Here is a 20,551-nt window from a genome sequence, read left to right on the forward strand (position 1 = left end):
TGATTTTATTATGTTACTTTTATTGGATTATGTATAAGTTTTCAGTGTTTTTATATTTTCCGGTCCTTTGGGATCATGGAGTCCATTCAATTGATATGTAAGCTTAAACCGGTGCTAGGGGGCGTGATAGGTGTTGCATATTCCATTACCTCTCATAAACAGACTCAATCAAACCGAGTCTGCTATTATTTTGCTTGGTTGCATTCTTTGCTTCCAAAGGATCTTTTTTACAGATTTTATTAGCTAGCACAACAGCAATATTTAAGTGCCGTGTGGCGTCTGTAAAAAGTCTCCCCGTACTTGGATTCAGTGTTGTTATATTTTCTGGTCCTTTGGGATCATGGAGTCCATTCAGTTGATGTGTTATCTTTTTACAGATTTATTATATTATACGGTACTACTACTTCTGTATAAGCATTTGCTAAGGATAGTTGTGCGCTTGTTAAAGATCGTAGTGTTCTTACTATGTACACCATGTAATAAGTTAATAACTCACAAGGTACAAGCTCTGTCATGTTAATGTAGGCATGTCTATTGCCCTTTCCTCTTTTGGTAATCAACCACAAACTTATTACACAGTACGTACGTCTGGAATAAACAGTGTCTCATATTTTTAGTTTTATATTTTTATTTTTTTAAAGTTAAGTATTTATGTGTTTAATGTTTGATATGCATAATTATAGTCAAACTTTTTACAAATGTCACCTAACAATAAGACAAAAACTGGTCTTTGAACCAATGTGACTTGCATCTTAAAATACCCTTGTTCTATTATCTCAATGTAGGTTTCTTACAGGCTTACCTTTAGCAATATCAGAACAATGGTCTTTCTTGAGAGGTGGCTGATTGCAAACATTGACTGTTTGTCCTACCAAAAACAAAAATAAAACAGAAAAAACCAGTTGATCAGTATGTGACTGTATATAGTCTTGAAGGTGTTAATATTAGTGAAGTGCTTAGTAAATATTCATTGGTGCGTATTCAAAAGCTATTCTCCTAAGGAGCAGGTGAAGGAAACAACAATACTCTCTATTTATTTATTTATTCTCATCAACACAGATGTACATTTATATAATACAATGAGTGCCGCCACTCTAAACAAAGTTTTATGAAATATATGTACAACATACAACACTTAAAATCTAAATTACCACATGAAATTACACTCTATACAAACACTGAAACATCTAACGTTCCTTTAGAGCGATAAGGACAAGTACAAAATTGGAGCTTGATTTGGTACAATTATCTGAACTGATTACGTGAATGCCAAAATGACGACTAGGTGACACGATCGAACCAAAATGTATTGAAGGAGGGCTTGTAATACACCCAACTGAACCAAAAGATATGTAATTTAACATTCTCAGTATGACATTGAAAGACCAATCACAAAACAACATACTATTCTGATCTAAAACCCTAAAAAATATATATTTATACATGTGAATCATATATAGTATCTCGGCGCCTTTCCAGCATTTGAAAACAGGTTTTGGCACTGCAATTTACAATGGACTCCTCTGATAAAAGTACATTTATCTGTTCTAAATCATCTAGTAAATAATCAAATCTAGCAAACTGCTGACAAGCTTTATGGATCATGCGCTGTCTTATATCGATATACAACGGACAATGCATTAACACGTGCATCTCATCCTCAACGACATTAATTCCAATATTATGACAATATGTACACCTTCTGTTCTCTGGCATAACATTATTATATCTACCAATTTCAATATTAATTGGTGCAGTACCACTACGGAACTTAGCAATCGCACCTCTGTGAGATCTATTCAACACTGACATGCAATATGGCTAAACTTGAAAAGATATTTTAAATGATCTATAAATCTTACCTTATTTCTGCCGTTTCCTCTTTGAGCATTTACCCGGTTAACTTCTGCATGCTATGAACTAACATAGTCTTTAAATAGTCTGGGAATCAGTTTTTCACATATCTCATGTTTGGAGGAAAACTGGTCAATCTGTACATGTTCATTTAAGTTATATTTTAAAAACAATTTTACAACTTTGAAATACCAGTTTTTACAGTTTCTATTACTAGCACTATTAGACAAGAATATACTTTTCTGTTCATTCAATTACTTGACATATTTACTAATCTTAACCATAACTGTACAACTGTTTTCTTAACCTTACCAGTCATTGGTTGCCACCCAATATCACCATTTACTGCAGTATTTGGTGTATATTTGCCTACATTCAGAAAATATCTAGCTGCTCTATGTTGGATAGCATTATTACAGCTGAAATCTTCAACAGCGCATATACCAGAACCATAAGTGATAATCGGTACAACCAAACATCTACATTAGTTTGGATATACATGTACTAACTTGCATGTAAAACTTAAAACTGCATTTTCTAAGTCCAAAAGGGGCATAATTTTGTCAAAATACGTATTAGAGTAATGTGACTTGATCATCTGCGGTTAGTTAATTACCATAAAAAGTAAAAATAGGTTTAAAGCAATATGTCTATAAATGAGACCCATAATTCACATTAGATTCGGTCAAGAGTTATCTAACTTGGTTATTTTGGTAGGCCTGATGGGTGGAAAGACTTGTTTGAAGTTTCAGTTCAATATCATCTGGGGTTATTGAGATAAAGCCTTGATAGTAATTGCACCCAAAACTTTACCAGTCTACCAACGACGCCATGTTTAAAGTGGTAATGCATTCGGATACGATCACTCGCCTTTCACAGCTTCAGGAGGTGGGTATAATTCGGGTGACACAACTACCATCGTCCGGGTTAAACGAGTTATACTCGAGTAATACCCGGGGTGACTCGGATTAGCTCGATATGTATGCCGAACCCACCCAGTATATTGAATACCGCAGCACTAGTAATAATTGGGTAAGTCACGTGTTCCCGTGTATTTTGTGCACCAAGTACAAAGTTCGTTGCAATGACTACACTGGACTACCATGATGTGGTATTTCTTTTTTGTCGCTGTTGACCATATATATGCCTTTCTGCTACAATGAGGATATCCATGAGCATAGCTAGAATTCAAGGTGTATTTTTGCTAAATCTGCTTACCAGTTTGGACCTAGCGACCTGCATAATCTGGACAACGCAGGCAAATTTAGTAGTGAAAATCAATATGCCTTGTTAATAAAATTAATAAAAACGTTGTGCGTTGTTCAAATACTAAGGACGTGCTCTTGTAGAAAAGTAGGTACTACAAGAGGAGGCTCTGAGGCAAGTGTCAAAGTGTGCACCATTGTGACTATATTTCACTCTTTCATTTCTAAATACAATTAAGAACAAAGGTAATCTTTTCGGTTTCATGTACTTTTATTTTTGTTAATGGGCCTTAACAGGGATCAGGCCAAAAATCTAACAAATTAAAATCTGGATCGAAGTTAGACCAAACTTTCAAATCGCCGAAATTTCTATGTCCGAAATGGGCCAAAAACAACAAAAAAGTGAAAAAATATCGTTCTCAATATGCTTTTGAAAAACAATTAGTTTGTACATTAAAAGTATTTAGTAAAACTTGAACGAGAAAATGCAGAAAAATTTCTAAGTAAAATTTATGAGCTATTGAAGAAGGGCACATTATGGTAAGCAAATGATTACACAAATATTGCAAATGAGGTGAGAACAGAGATTAACATTTAAGCAAATACAGTAATGATGAATAAGAATATACATTTTATCATATAACATATACAAACAGAAAATTATTAAATACACAACTGAAGTTCAGACGTAAAATTTATGTTAAATAAAGAATTTGTTTGATCTGACCTTGAATAGAGATTAACCGATGCAAACCGGAAATGACAACATAAATGGTGGACATGTGTGCAATTTACAAGAGACATTACTAGATTATCTTTAATATTTCAATAATGAAGTAAACCAACATGGAATAGTTTCTGTAAATAACAAGTAAATTCTGAATGATTGCTGTAGTATAGACTAATGATACGTAATTAAATATCTGTTGCATATTTTTATTGTAGTTATGAATGTATAACTTCTTCTGAAGTTTCATATTTCAGTAATCTTGGTTGGCTCAATGTTGAATACAGGGTAAAACAACTGAGGCTAAACCATGACACAACCTTTTTTACTTAGTAGTAATAATTATCCTACTAATGTATATGATAACTTTAAACCCGCCCGCTTAGCTCAGTAGGTAGAGCGTTGGTCTACCGGTCTACGGATCGCGGGGTCGTGAGTTCGATCCTCGGGCTGGGCGTATGTTCTTTGTGATTATTTGATAAACGACATTGTGTCTGAAATCATTAGTCCTCTACCTCTGATTCATGTGGGGAAGTTGGCAGTTACTTGCGGAGAACCGGTTTGTACTGGTACAGAATCCAGGAACACTGGTTAGGTTAACTGCCCGCCGTTACATGACTGGAATACTGTTGAAAAACGGCATTAAACCCAAAACAAACAAACTAAACTGGTCTAAACATTGCACTCATTCAGTAAATAGTCAGTGCTGGCAATTTTCATATACCACATGTACATTGTTGTATGTCACATACTTTCTTTTATCAAGATGTTTGAGGCTTGAATAGCCTTCCAATAAAAACGAAGGAAATAAACAATATGCTGTTAAATAAAGAAGTGAAACTGAAACCGACCGAGAGCATACAATACGAAGAAAATGCAGATACATGTACTATATTTTATTAATGTGTCAGTTTTTAGTCATTTTTGTTTGTACAGTATTCTACATTTATATTTATGTACAATAAACAACAACAGCAACATGCGTAAGTTAGTCTTAAAACTGGCCAGTCACATTTAAGTACCATTTTATGACATTTTTCACTCTTCGCATATTCTTTTAGAGGTACATTTATGGCATAAATATGTAATCTACATACATGTATCAGTAGACCCCTGTTAGATATGTATGCGTCGTTTTTTAAAATATTTTCTTGTTACTAACCCCCTTTAATTTTAATGTATTTGAAAGCTGTTTGTTTCTTTTTATTTAAATATAGTTTGTAGTCTTTTTTTTTTTGTTTCTATTTGATCGGAATCAGGGTATTTCATCATTTACAATGTGAACCAAAACGTTTTAAAACTGCCTGTGGGGTTCAAAACTGTCTTGATTTGCAAACAAGATAAAAAATAATTTTACAAACTTGCATTTTTAATGAACTTTGGCTGGACAAACAAATGTGAAATATAAATCTTTGACAAATGTTATTATCATTACTTAAGCAAATAGTGTTTATAACCTCTATACGTACTATAAAATAACTCTATCTCGTTGAGCAACCAGGAGAGTTAAGCGCTCAGGGAGCACAAGCGCTCAGTCAGCACCGATAAATGGTATTTTTTCTAACAAATTCATTACTAGAACAAAATCTGTTTAACAACCTTTTATAATATACAAGCATTATTTAGCAGTAAACGACTTAAGCAAAAATAAAGAGATTTGTACAAATTACTATATATTTCTTTTATATAATGGATGCATTAAATGGATAGTTAGTGGGCACACTTATAAACAATTTCTGGATATATTTTGTGATGCTAGACGAAGTAAAAAAAAAGAACTGAAGTCATAAAGGACATTGTAGATATAGGTAAAGAGCCAGCTGAAGTTATGGTGTCTGTATGGAAGCGAATCCTCCCTTCAACCTGTGCAAACACGGGACTGTGTTTCTTGAAGTACTCTATCAGGGTTGTCACATCCAGTGTATCTGTGAAAAGAAACAACACATCCAATGTCTGTGAGAAGAAATAAGACAAACAATAAATATATGATGAGAAATAGGGTACAAAATGTATCTGTGGACAGTTATAAGACATTCATCGTATGCTTGGATGGGAAATGATACCCCAATGAATCTGTGAAGAGAAATAAGACATCAAATGTATCTGTGGAGATAAGTAAGACAAAAAGATATCGAATAAATCAATATTTTATGACTATCTTTCTAACAATCTTTCTTACAATTTAAAAAGGTTTTTTCGATATTTCAAAAAGTGGCATCAGAGTATACCTGTGAAGAAATCAGTAATTATAAATTTTACCCAGAGAAACCAAAGGGGAATGTATTCATATGTACATACTGAAACGCTGTCGTCTCGAAGGTTCAAATCTATACCCATCCCCGCCATTGACCAAAAACGTTGAAATAAAAATATTATAATCATCGCTGTCCTTCAAAGGGTAGAATTTTGGTATATCACACTGCAAACATCTGGCTTCTACCGAGACGACTCGTTGTCCAACCGGCTTCTGTAGATTGTATACAACTCGGAGCCCTACAGATATGTAAACGATCATTATAAGTGAGTTTTAGTCATTTAGAATTCTTTTTCTTCAGCCAAACCTTGGTCAAGTGTGTTCAGCAAGTATGTGTTCCTTTTTCATAACAGGTGCATTAACATCACTAAAAGTTGCGTGTAATTACAGCATCCGACAAAAAATTGAAAGGAATCCTTTTTATAATTTCCGAAATATTTTAGACACTTGCTAATGGTAATAATTACCAAAAAATTAGTTTCCAGACTGCAGTTCATTTAAGGACGCTCGCTACAGTTTCGTAATTTTTTTCTCAATAATAGATTTTGATGAAATGTTTTGTATTTAAAGATCATGTTATGATGTATTGAAAAATGAAATAAAAATACTAGGTAACCAGCTTTGTTTCAATTTAATTTGCCCCTAGATATGGTGCTATTTTTAACATTTTTCAAAATTTCTATAATCCTGAAATATATCTCAGTAAAGTATAATAATCAGCACAAATTTGATATCTAAGCATTTTTATAACGGAAAACAATATATCTATTTGAAACATGCTCAGAGAAATCACAAGAAAATGATTTTGTAAAGAAAGGAATACTTGTTCAGCAGACCCAATGGCTATTTTTGCATATTTTTGTTAATTTTAAGTTGGTACTTCTGCTATTTTATCGAGTTTCACATCATAGAATTTAATCAAACTCTGCACATACCTTTGGTGATATCTACCTAATCTAAAACTAAAAGAAAATTGATAGGTCACTATATTAGATTTCGCTTAAATCAAATTACAACGAGGTGGGATGTGGCGGGCATTTATACAACGCAGGTTGGTACGAAATACGCTTTCAGTGTTATCAAACGGCAGATTTCTTAATAAGCGGATTTTAAGGTGTTTCTGAAGCATTTTGATGTCATAGAACAATGAAAGTTTCCGCCTTTCTCCGAACAAAACCTATAGTTTACGAATACGGATGTACGGTATGGGTACGGTACGGGATTAGAAACAGCTGTGACTCAATGCAGAGTTGGAGCGCTGGTATATAAGGCTGAACACCACTAAATCCAGCTGTTCTTTATTTCATATAAAATCCACTCACTTCATAACGGTGTTTCGACATTTTCTAGCATATCAGATTTTCAGAGACTTATATTCCCATAAAGAACTAGATCGCTACTTTAGAAAAACAAAAAGAAAAGCGGGTGTTAACTTTTATATAAGAAAACTACAGTTCGTTAAATACAACCCGCTGAATTTACTACTTTTCGCTTCTTTCAATTTCTCTTTTCGTGACATTAAATTCTTACGCCGCCATTTTTATCTAGCATGCGATAGGAACATGCCCATTTCATTAGAATGCAAAGTGATACATACTGAAACGCGGTAGGGTAAAAGTAAGCACGTTGCTGCCGAGAAAATGCACTAGGAAAGGAAAAAAGATTAGTACTATTTATATTTGGACTAGTTGTGACTAGACCTGCGGAGGCTTACATTCTATTTGGTAGTGATCAGCCTAAATTACAGACTCCAGTATATGTCGGATTGAAGTAATTTGAGGTAAATGTACTTTAAATGTATATATTTTGTAACCATGGTGATACTTACCCTAACATTTAGTCAGTATATTATACATATTTTACATTAAATGCATGCGAACATACAATAATTTGCGAATTTTTGCCGTACGCGACATTAGATAATCACTTCCGGGCATGCGCAGAAAACCGCTCCAACTCTGTAGTGAGCTACATCGATTAGAAACACAACCAAATTGGCACGGTGTCGGGATAAATATCGACCCGTCCGGAAAAACTGTAGCGAGTGCCTTTAGAAATAATGTATAGAAAACCGTGTTTTAACGTTAATTATTCACGAAAAAGGTTTATACGTCCGCGGAATAATTTCACGAGGGTGTAGCCCGCCGACGTGTAACCGATTTTGAGTGTATTAATTTAAGTAAAACACGATTTTTCTATACATTATTTCGATTCTAAAATGTCCTTTATCTAAAACAGTAGAAAAATATAGTAGCGCTCTTTCTTCGCGTTTTCTTTACAACGCCTTGCCCCAGCAATAAATATGTTCGGAAACTTTTAAATATTCTGTCATACATCAACAAAACATCACAGCCCATCATGAATATCTGTTTTTAAGATTCCTTTGATTAATCAGTTTGACATGACACAAAGCACATACTACAGGTGTAGTTCAGTGAAAGAACGCATTAGCTAGCCTAATATGAGTTCAAGTTACAATCTCTTTTAATCAATGGAAGGCAGTTTACAAACCTGACATTTGAAGAAAGCCACCGGGCGGTTCCGTCCTATCGTAGTTCGAGACTGGAATTTCTAACTGTTCTCGAAGGTTTTTACCAGATACTGTCAAAAGGTCTATCTCATTTCCAAACGGTAATACACTGTGCACTTCACCCGCGACAACAACACCTATTTAAAGAAATCATTGTTCATTAATTTTTAGTTTAGAACAGTTCTAAATATTTAACATTTGTTTTCAAAATACAATCGTAACAGCAACGGTTTTAAAGCTTTACATATACGCTTTGCATAATAAAACTAAATTTTTGTCTTATTTGGACATGTAATAACGGGAGAAACATCATATCTAAACAAGGCAATTTACGTACTCTTAAAATGTTTTTGTTAATAGTTTTTCAGATGCTGTGCCAGGGCCAAATATTTATTCTTGGGCAAATGGACAAATGGCAAATTTTGAACATCTTATTCGTCCGCTTTGGTCACTGTCAATCCCTTGGGCTTCTGCAGACGTTAATGTACAAAAAAGTATCATTGTATCAAAAAAGTATCATTGTATCAGTTGGTTTCCCTGGTCAGTATTTGCGACGACTTTGAACTTACACGAAATCAATTGCAATTATACTATCATGCTGAGTACTGTTACGATTTGGTTTTAGTCATTCGTCAAATATTTAGAACGCAAGCGTCATTGCAGATTTCTTTCCGATAAATGAAAACTTACGATTATATGTTTATGTACACACTACTTTAAAATGGATCATCAAAGGAACTTTTTAATTGACCCTTGTATGCTCAACCTTGGATAAAACGTGTATTGGCGAACTTGTACCGAATGGATATTCAATTAAAAATGTTGCACGGTGCAGCGGCAGCCATGGAGGGGATGTGGCTCTATACATAAATCTGCATTTACTCTTGGTGTTGTTGCATCTAGTTGTGACAAAGATTTTAAACAATTTGAATACATGGATTGTAATTTGAGCATCAATGGATTTTCTGCACGAGTGGCAGTGATATATAGACCACCACCAACAAAACAAAACGGTTTAAAGACTAGTGTGTTTTTAGACGAAGAATGGCCTACTTTCCTGGGCAGGTATGCTACAGTTGATAAAGACATCATAATTGTTGGAGACATGAATTTCCATCCCGATATTCTATCAGAACGAGATGCTGTCAGATTTATAAGATTACTTCAGTCATGTGGTATGCATCAACATGTGAACGGACCAACCCATGCCCGTTAGATGTTGTAATAACCAGGAACGACAGCAAAATAATATCATGTGTCGAGGTGATCGATCTAGGTCTTTGTGACAATACCGGTAATATGTCACAGGATCACTATGCAATTCACTTCAACGCCTGTGCCACAAAACCAGCTCCGAAACAGAAGACAGTTTCTTTTTGGAAAATTACGCTCTATTCGGAAATTACGCCCTACTGACGTAAGTTCTTTCAAACAAGACATCTTAGCGTACCTTGAACTAAATACGTTTTCAGAAGGCACAGACGTTGATCAGCTAGTAAATGCATATTCAAAAGGATTATCGTTACTGATAGATAAACATGCTCCCTTACGCACAAAAACTATCGTTCTTCGACCTAGCTGTCCGTGGTTCACAGACGAACTTTATGGGGCTAAACACTTGAAACGCAAGCTTGAGCGAAAATGGCATAAATCTAAACTAACAATCGACCATCAACTTTATAGGGACCAATGTGCTACCATGGATAAACTCCTAACTCAGGCCCGAACCGACTACTTCTCTGAGAAGGTGAAGTCGTGTGGCACTGACCACAAAAGGTTGTCCAAGATAACCAAAAATCTACTAGGAGACAGCCATGATGCTTCTCGTCCCTCTAACTCATCATCAAGGGAATTTGCGCAGAAGTTTAGTGACCGTTTCATCGAGAAAATTGAAAACATTAGGAATGACATTATTTCGCACAGATTGTGATTCAGTAGACCAAACTGTCTTATTGATTTGACTCCTACAACGGTCGAGGAGGTAAAACAAATTATACAAAAATCTCTAAACAAATCCTGTGAACTTAACTCTTTACCAACATGGCATTTGAAGAAATGATGAGCTCTTGCCGTTGACTACAAACATCAATGGAATTAGGTTATGTACCAAAAGAGTTTAAAAGTGCTAGGACCCCTGCTTAAGAAACCAGGTCTTCAACCAAACATTCTCAAAAACTACAGGCCTGTGTCTAACCTCCCTTTTATTTAAAAAATCTTAGAAAATGTAGTAGATGCGCGTATTGAGCGGCACTTGAGTGAAAATAAGCTACACCAGGGACTGCAGTCTGTTTACAGAAAGTTTCATTCAACTGAGTCGGCTTTGATAATGGTATAGAATGACATCCTCGCATCTCTCGATCAAAATTCTGTAACAGTCCTCGTGCTACTCGATCTGTCTGCAGCTTTCGACACGACTGACAACCAAACACTGTTACACCGACTCGAACATCATTTTGGAGTCACAGACAAAGCACTTGCATGGATGTAATCCTATCTTAGTGACCGCTATCAAACTGTGTGCGTTGACGGTGAGTCGTCGACGCCTATGTTGATGAAATACAGTGTACCCCAGGGATCAGTGCTTGGTCCAAAGAACTATATCATGTACACTAAACCCGTGGGTGCCATATGCAGACGTCATAGACTTCTTCATCACTTCTACGCCGATGACTCTCAATTATACTTATCCCTATCCTTTAAGCCGATAGAGGCTGATGCTAGAAGTGAGGCTTTGCGCCACATTGAGAGCTGTCTGGCTGAAATTGTCTCGTGGATGCATTGCAACATGCTGAAAATCAGTGCTGATAAAACGGAGGTAATGCTATTCACATCATTTGAAGCGTAACTCCAAGTACATTGATGACTTCTCTGTGAAAGTCGGTGACTCACAAATTCACAAAATGTGTTAGGAATCTTGGTGTAGTACTTGACAACAATATGGATATAGAACAAAAAGTCAACTCTGTGTGCCGGGCTGGACATGCGCTACTGTAATGCCTTGTTAAGTGGTATTCCAAACAGCACACTTACCAAGTTACAACATGTCCAGAACACGGCAGCTCGCGTCATCACTAAGACGCCCATAAAGAAAATGCCTCTGTACATGTTATACCCTACCCCTGGGTATTCTATAAGAACCATGGTCATGAACGGAAAAATATACTAACCCTTTCAATCGCGCATTTCATACCTAAAACACGCAGTTCGGTAAATCTGTACTATGGATATTGAACAAGAGTTAATTTATCTTCCAATGTGTACCGGTCATATTTCTTCAATACTTCTTATCTTAGAAAAACAACGCGTAGTTTATAGATTTTTTCAACGTTACACAAAAACTTGCTTGAACTTCCCTGGTGAAGTTCCGGTCTAGATTACAAAACCATTCTGATTGGCTGACGTGAAAATGTATGTCAGTCGTCATTTTACTACACGTGTACGCTAAAATATGTATATGCAGCATAAATGTGCAAAATGAATTAAATAAACCTGAGAACAGATGTATACCAATGTATGACTTCAAATTCAAATATATATCTAAGATGAATTTCATTCATCATTTCGAGTTTATTGTAAAACTGTGAACATTTTGCATTCTGTTTCTGTTTGTTTACATTTCGCCTAATATGTGCACACTGCCGTGACCTCTAGACCGGATGCTCATTAGGCAAGTTCAACGCAAGTTTTTTCTTTAACGTTGACGAAAGCAAAACATATGTGGAGTATCTCTGCAATATGGAATATTGAGACACTGTGACTGGTGCACGATGGAAGATATATCATCGCTTGTTCAATATACTAGTTACCCATTAACCGAACTGCGCGTTTTAGGTGAGAAATGTACGATTGAAATGAGTTAGTTTACTTTCCCGTTCATGACCATGGTTCTTATAGAATACCTAGGGGTAGTGTATAACATGTACAGAGGCATTTTCTTTCTAGTCTGGTGCCAGTGACCCCGTCGCAATCATATAACACCGGTTGTGAAGGAGCTCCATTCGTTGCAAGTGAAATACAGAGTGCAGTACAAGGTTCTTACCCACACCTTTAAGGCTTTACACAATCGGTCCCCTGCCTATATTAGGGATATGACAGAAGTGTTTAAACCGGTCACAAACCTAAGATCACAAGACACGCTGTCACTGGTTATGCCAAAAACTAAAACCATGATATATGGCAATCGTAGCTTTTAGTGCACTGCTCCAAAGCTTTGGAACTCCCTTCTCGTCAAGATCAGGGAAGCTGACACGCTAGCTGCTTTCAAAAGCCTGCTAAAAACCCACTTCTTTGCACAATATTTTGTTAACTGACCGATACATTGATGCTTTTTTCTTCTTCTTCTTCATAAAACAGCGTAGAACAGTATTTTATCCTAGGGTCACTGAAATACTTTTAATTATGTATGTATGTTTATCTTGATTAATCTACATGTATACGCTTTACATTTATGAATTTTGTTAATGTGGAATGCATTATTTTTGTATGCGTATTTGTTAGTTTGAACGTGTGAAAAGAGTGCTATATAAATGTGGTATAATAATAATAATAATAATAATACATCACCTTTGTCAATAGATGATCGTATACCGCCGCCGTTCCAAATGGCTATAGCTGCCGGTGCCCAGTTTGATTCTGGGTGGGAGTAGTTAAACTGGTAGTACATTATAGCATCTGTTACTAGATTACCTGCAATGGACAACATACACAGGTAAAACAAGTAGCTAGAGGATGGCACGCTTAGCTCTTGTTATGAGAGGACAGGGACGTAGCACAAAGTGATTTGCCATTGAAAAAGGGTTTATGAATAGTACTACCTCAATACTAGAGAAGTGTCCACAAAAGTCATAGTGCCGATGCAAATTTTGCCATCATTCATTACTATCACCAAAGAAGCAATCTTACTGTCTAAAATGGATATAAACATTTATCCAGTCCCTGAAATATTTCCAGTGTTAAGATCCTTATGACATTTGTTTCAACTACGCAAGCTTCTAAGTGCTCAACTGGCTTATTCAACCAAAGTTTTTCTGATTTTTAAGCTCATTCCTACAATCATATTGAGAAGCGATTGATGCAATATTCTACTGGAAATAGGATGGTCCTTTGCGTGTGATTGAGCTCTTTTCGTTTAATAATGATGGGCACATCCTTATAGGGCACTATGGCTTTTGTAAGCCAGCTTTCGATTGGTCACTTTTCATAAACGAAACACCATTTGTTTTAGGTTGCCGACTTGCTCTTTGTAATGGAAGGAAAAAGCTGGGAACCAGAAATTGGAGATGATCGGCGCTTTAGGTAGTAAAATCCAATTGTAATACTGCCTCGCTGAAACAACCCAGCAAAAAAAAATCTGGACATCTCAGTGGTTCACGACATTAGAACCAGTCCTATCATCAATTAAAACATACCACCTTTATAAATACTCGGACTAGATCTATTTATTTACAAATGAAAATATCTTTAAATTTTCAAATATTTGCAATTTGGCTGTATGACTTGTTCACAAATCATATAAAGTAATTAAGTGTTGAAGACTTCTGTTGTTCAAATATTGCAGTAAACAGTAAGGGTGCCATTCAAATAATAAGAAGCACAGCAACAGAAAGATGCAGACCCTTGACTGACCGTAGATCGATCCTAGGTAACACTCGACAGCGGTAAATGTTCTGAAAAATTGTTCACAAATGTTCCTTTACCTAAGCTGCATTCTTTTAGTCTACACGATGACCTTTCTCCATCTAAAAGAACATTAGAGTAGCCGACAACATGTGCACTCAGAGCATCTACAGGCTTCTTCCATTCATCAACATACTGCAAAATCTGCGTATCTGTAAAATATACATGTGACAAACCCAAAATATTTTGGAGAGTTAAATGTATTATAGAGTTTTTCATGCTTTGAATAGTTATGTTTGGCATATAAATAAAAACTATTTATTTTGATATTTGTCGTGCTTTTAAATACCTGCTCAGTCCTACCTTTTAACCTTTAAGTGTCACTAAAAGCATGAAAATCCTGACTATGAACGGTGACGCCTGTCAAAATAGAGTCTATTTTATATAAAATTCTATATAAAATACCTGTGGTTTTACGTGATAAAGTGTTGCGCGTGACCGTTTACTGTTACTTATTGTATTCATGGGTTGCATACACACAATAGAATTTGAACAGCCGCGGAGCAGGGCTTTAAATGGTAATTTTGTTCATAACTGTATATTATTTTGATCTTTTTTTCACCTTTTTCGTTCGTATCGTGCTATAAAATTGTAGTTTAGTTTGTACTAAAGATCGTAGCTTTTAATTTCGATCTTTGTCGTGCGTTTGGGGTTAGTCGTGTTTTGTTTTCAATTAATGGTTTTGATTAGACTAGAGATTTGATCTTTGTAAAATATTGACATTTCTTAATGAGGAAATGGCTATCTGATGGATTTTTTTTATCAAGTATTACAACTAACGTTTCAAAAATAACTAAAATCTACTTTATCCAACCTTCTATCATTGTGTTATCCAAGAGGATTGGAATTCCCGAATAGTTCTTTACAACGCCATCGGAGTCAAATGTAAGTTTCAGGTAGCCGAGGTATTTCCCCATAGTGTAGGCTTGAACCACGAGTCCTTTACCTCCTCCAGGCTGGTGAACAACAACAGGGTAGGGTCCTTCTATCTCCTCGCCTGCTGGTTTCTCGCCTGTAAAAAGTATGATACTGTGTTTGTTTAACAGGAATGACAAAATCTCTCCTAGTTTGTGATACAGTTTCGCCATATCTTATAAATTTACTAGATTTTTGCACACGCTTAAATTAAGCGGGAGGTGTTTTGTGTTTTGTCTATAGTGATATTCAAAATAGAGGGGTGAGGTGTAAGAGAGATACCTTTGAAACAGTGGGGAGGGGGTGTGGGTGGCGTTTTAATCTTCAGCTGAAAACTAAATGATGTATATGTATTGTTGACCAGTTTAATGAAACTTACCGTTGTATAGGAACGTATTTGTATGGCCACCGACTACAAGGTCTATTCCATCAATGGCGGCCACCTTTTTGTCCATACTAAACCCGGCGTGTCCGAGAGCTATGATTTTATTAATCCCTCGATTTTGTAGCAGGGACACTTCCTCTCGAACTGCAGTCACTACGTCAGTAAAACGAACTGTTGGACCTGAAAAAAAATAGTTCTTGGCTTAAAAGTGATATAGTAAGGTACACCGTTTCCAAACTATTTTTTTAGTTTTCAAAAATAGCTGACATAAATAAAAAAAAACGCAGTCGCCACCTATCAAGAAAATACGGATTCGTAAATAAAAAAAAAATAAATAGAAATAAAAAATAAAAGGCAAGCTAAAAAGTTATGCAATTTTTTATCATCCATCTATGTCATTAAAATATTGACATTTGCAAGGACTTAAGTATTTGCAAAGTAATTTACACCCAAACCGCCAAGGACAAGTCCCAAATAAACGTTTTCTTTGGCTTTGTAAACATATCCGCATAACTATCTTTGAAATTGTGTTATCAAATTGGATAATCGAAACCTTCTATGAAAAACTGAATAATCTAATTACAACGAGTCAAATAAAATATTTACTTTTCAATATTATACACGAAAGTAAATAAATCAGACAAAATTAAGCTGTGCAGATTTTTCTTACTAGGGCAACAGTGTTTATCTTACAATTACGGTAAGAAAAATGTCTTGTTGATATATCTTGAGGATGGGTCTGTCATGTTTTGACTAAAATCCATCATTTGTTTCACAACAGTATGACAGTTATGTAACTGCGATCCGTTAACTAATAACCAGTTTCCTGAACTTTGTGGCGGAACGGCTGTATTCTCTGCAAACTACTGTCAACTGTCTCACATAAATAATAAAATTATGTCGAATGACTTCAGACACACTATCTAATTGTCTCAGAGAACATAAACCTCGCCTGAGGATCGAACTTGCTACTTCTCGATTCAAAGTCGTGCAGGTCCTACTTACTGCACATACCGGACTAGCTTATTGTAGAACAAGTTTGAATTTTGATACTACTAATGTTTGCATTACCTCCGTTTGAAATCTGAACAGTTTCCGGCGTAATATATCCCACAATGCCAATCTTTTCCCCACCAATAGTCGTGTCCCAAGACTTCAGAAATTTCCCTTGTAGACGTGGTTCATTCGTTACGTCAGTGTTTGCACTAACAACCGGAAACGTGACGTTGTCGAGAAATTTTTCAAGCCCATCCACACCAATATCAAATTCGTGGTTCCCCAAACACTGCCATTTAAAAATGAGATATTGTTTGGGTAAGAAACGTGACGTCTGAAAGAAGGTGGTACATGCGGGAGACATATCGTGTGCAACTTCCATTGTAAAATTATTACGCTAAAAGAAAACGCATTAATCGGGTACCATTTACATGTAAAAATGATATGTATAAAAAATATTGGTATACAGTGGCCTATGTGAAAGTCAGAGGTATATCTTATATAACTTTAGCCTGCTGGCGGCAAGTGATTCTGCCTTTGCGACCAGTGCAGACCAAGGTCAGCTTGATCATGATCTGCACTGTTCGCTATTCACTCTGTAAATTTTGAGTGAAAACACCTTCGTTGAAATCAAATAATAAATGGTACAGCCCACATTGAATGATGGACCATTCCATTTTAGAAATTTAGCAGACTAAAGAATAAAAACCATGATGCGTATCTAGCAGTAGAATACTAACCGTCTGAATTCCAACAGAATTCGCGGGGAATTTAACTCTATACAAAACTAATTGATAAGAAGCCATATTTATTACTGGGACTTTGCTGAAGAATATTTTGGCGAGGTTCCTTCATAATTGTGGCTTCGGCTCACATTATTCTATTGGTCCGGATCGCGGTATAAGGCATGAACACACTATATAGTTGACCTTCTTTATTCCATGTAAAATTGACAAATTTCCAATGGCTGCAGTACATCTCAGGACCCATTTTAAATGTCTGTAAATTGCATTTTCTCGAAGAACATCGGGTGCCGAGTAAAAATCAAAAGAAAAGTTGGGGTCAGGTTTGATGCAAGTAAAATATTTTCAGTTAAACACACAAATTGCAAAATCAGCTAAAATGAGATCCCAAATTGTATTGGTGGTGTATGACCGAAGATTCCATGACATAATTTATCATTTCATTTTGGAAATGCTTCATAAATGTCAAGGATAGATCTGTCATGTAATTTCAGCAAAACATTCACAAAGAAAATATGGAAAATATATCTATAGAGCAAGAACACTGAGGACTCTTTGAATCCGCCATTTTGCGATTTGTATACCGATTTTCATAATCTGTTCTCTAGATTTTATGTTCCACAAAGAAATGGTAAATACTGTATATCCCATAAAAGCATATTACACGACCAGGCCTGTATTGGACCGAGGTGGGTTTCGATATCGGTCCGATATACTGTGTTTCAAAGTTGACCTAGTATCAATCTGATATGGATGTCGGACCAATATCGTTAACAGATATGGTTTGCCAATATTGGTCCAATATAGAAAAGTTTGCAGGGATTGATTTCTTTCTCAGCCCTTGTGAATTTAACATGTCTTTTACATACTGTCTGTAGTTTTTTACGCGGCAGTCGAATCAACGCGATTTTCTGAAATTTATTCTGCTACAACATCTTAGTATAACATTGCACAAATGATCACAAGATATAAAATTATTTTAGGACACTTAATCGTAGGACAAGTGTCAAATTTTTTCTTAATTTTATACAATTTATGCTGTTGCATAAAATTCATTATAATTGTAATCGTGATATATTTGGGACGTGATTTCGCCTATTTGAAAATAAATGTATTGTATCAGAATACGAAATCTGAATGTGAAGTTAAGTGGATGATTAATGTTAAAATACGATAACTACATGCCGTTAACAATGTTTGCAAATGTGCAATTAAGTCAGTTTTAGGGGGATTTTGCCACATTAATCATGCAATAAAACGGACTTTGTTGTAATCTGATTAAAAACTTTTTTTTTGAAAAAAAAGCTCTTTTAACTTGCTGTGAAATATTGTAACTAGATTTTTTTTGCAAAGCAAGTTAATTTTGTCCAAAGAATGATTATTTGAATATAACTTATTATAAACGGATTCCATAATAAAATAGTACACTTGACATATAAAAAAAGAAATATTTAACGAGGTTCAATGAAAGAACATGACGTTGAGCTCGAAATGTGGAAGAAGATGAAGAGGAAAAAACAACAACGACGACGGCGACGACGATGATGATGATGATGATGATGATGATAATGATGATGAAGAAGATATAAATGTATTGAGAATGACTTCTAGAAAATGTTTGCTGTAATATTTTACCATTGCATCGTATCCTAGCTGTTTCATGAAATAAGCCGCCGCCATGCCACGATGAACGGTAAACCAAGTTGTCCCCATAAACTGGTCCCCAGCATCCAATAATAGCACGTTATCATGACTACTTCGAATTTCTTGGATTTTCGTGTGTCTCCTAGCCACTCCTCCAAAGCATTTTCCGTCCGTAATATCTCCTTCGGAACATTTTGATCCGTATTTATTAAATTGTTCAAATCTAGCGTGCACGTCGTTCGTATGCAAAATTGTCATTTCATATCCCGATGTAATAATAGGCACAAACAATGGAACGAATGTGGCCAGTAACAATCCTGAGGATATCTTCGTCGGCATTTTAGAATGTATATCTCAACTGCAAAACACAATATGAAGTTTTATTTCAACCAAGCAAGTACAGTCAGTTTCGTATTTCGTAATCATTGGGGATCTCGACGACGTTTTTTGTTACAGTTACGATCACTTCACCTTGTGCCCTTCAGGGCTAATACAAAAATAACCCGAGGGGTAACTCCTGATCATATCATGTCCATATTTTTAGGTTTCCTTTTTCGCAATTGTGAAGGACTGACAAGAGGTAAGTTAAACAAAAAAGTAACAAAATATATAGGGTTAATATCTATCATTGCGTGTGTCAAAACATGAAATGTCGACAGAAGTAAAAAAATCTAACATGTTTAAAATGTAGAAAGTAACTCACCTGATGATTGGTTAATAGATTTCCCCCCTTATTATTAGGCACATGTAAATATTCGCAATTCAATCAAGGTCATTCAACATTAAACAGTACGCACAAATGTGGTTACGAAGCTCAAACGAAATTAAAGTATACGCTTTCGAAAAGTAATTTACGATTCAAACGATGAGAAATAATATTTTCTTTAACTACCATATGCACTGAACAAACAAAACGTCCTTCTTGAGAGTAATTGAACACTGTCAAACCTTTCGTTTACAAATAATGGAAAATTCTTTAAAACTCCCATACACATAATCTGATATGTAAAATTTTATGTCACATAGAAATGGTTTAAGAGGACGCATATTGCTACATTCACAGTTCATGCAGAAATGAGGAAGGGGTGCATGTTTAAGATATTGATGGTGGGAAGATAAAAAAAACATATTCCTAAATTGATATAATACTCATGCACACCTGTAATAATCGGTACTTCGTGGATAAGGATGTGGTACTATGAATGTAACTTACGTAAGAAAACAGAATATAATCCGGAAAGTAGATCCCTCGGAAGCACTGAGGACAATGCAAACAGTGAAAAATGCAGACTCGGTTTGATTGAGTCTGTTCATGAGCAGTAATGGAAAATGCAACACTTTCCACGCCCCCTAGCACCGGCTTAAGCAGTTTTCAATTTTCAAATCTAAATGAGTTGAAATCAATGATCCCGAAGGACCAGAAAATATAACAACACTGAGATGAAGTCGGGGCGACTTTTTACGGCCGCCACACAGCACTTAACACCCGCTGTTGTGAAGTAAATATAATCCGGAAGGTAGATCCCTCGGAAGCACTGAGGACAATGGAAATGAAGTCTTCGTGAAAGTACATCCAACAAAAAATATTAAGATTTTGTACAAGGGAAAAAACAGGCTTTTTA

At 35.6% G+C, this 20,551-nt stretch overlaps 1 protein-coding gene across 2 annotated transcripts; it reads right to left on the minus strand.

The window, feature by feature from the left end:
* Positions 1 to 3,311: 3,311 nt before the first annotated feature.
* On the minus strand, positions 3,312 to 20,160 carry LOC123552311 (snake venom 5'-nucleotidase-like). Of its 2 annotated transcripts, none has more exons than XM_053541822.1 (10): positions 20,143 to 20,160; positions 18,921 to 19,287; positions 16,618 to 16,831; positions 15,541 to 15,726; positions 15,061 to 15,258; positions 14,267 to 14,398; positions 13,134 to 13,256; positions 8,552 to 8,707; positions 6,085 to 6,279; positions 3,312 to 5,711 (listed from the first exon to the last, which is right to left on the minus strand). In XM_053541822.1, the coding sequence occupies exons 2-10, from the start codon at positions 19,266 to 19,268 to the stop codon at positions 5,542 to 5,544; spliced, it is 1,722 nt and encodes a 573-aa protein (XP_053397797.1). In that variant the 5' UTR covers positions 19,269 to 19,287; positions 20,143 to 20,160; the 3' UTR covers positions 3,312 to 5,541. The 2 variants fall into 2 exon arrangements, with proteins under 2 accessions (XP_053397797.1, XP_045197800.2); XM_045341865.2 differs by lacking the exon at positions 20,143 to 20,160 and adding an exon at positions 19,633 to 19,923.
* Between the last annotated feature and the right edge of the window lie 391 nt (positions 20,161 to 20,551).

The sequence above is a fragment of the Mercenaria mercenaria genome, chromosome 4 (assembly GCF_021730395.1).
Source record: "Mercenaria mercenaria strain notata chromosome 4, MADL_Memer_1, whole genome shotgun sequence".
Lineage (NCBI taxonomy): Eukaryota > Metazoa > Mollusca > Bivalvia > Venerida > Veneridae > Mercenaria > Mercenaria mercenaria.

Bases quoted from the DNA above. Each gene is read 5' to 3' on its own strand.
- LOC123552311 (XM_053541822.1), bottom strand. From the start codon at position 19,268: ATGCCGACGAAGATATCCTCAGGATTGTTACTGGCCACATTCGTTCCA. The intron at 14,399-15,060 runs GTTGGATAAAGT...TATATTTTACAG, and splicing joins GGATAACACAATGATAGAAG to ATACGCAGATTTTGCAGTAT. The intron at 13,257-14,266 runs GTAAAGGAACAT...TGTCCATTGCAG, and splicing joins ACTAAAAGAATGCAGCTTAG to GTAATCTAGTAACAGATGCT.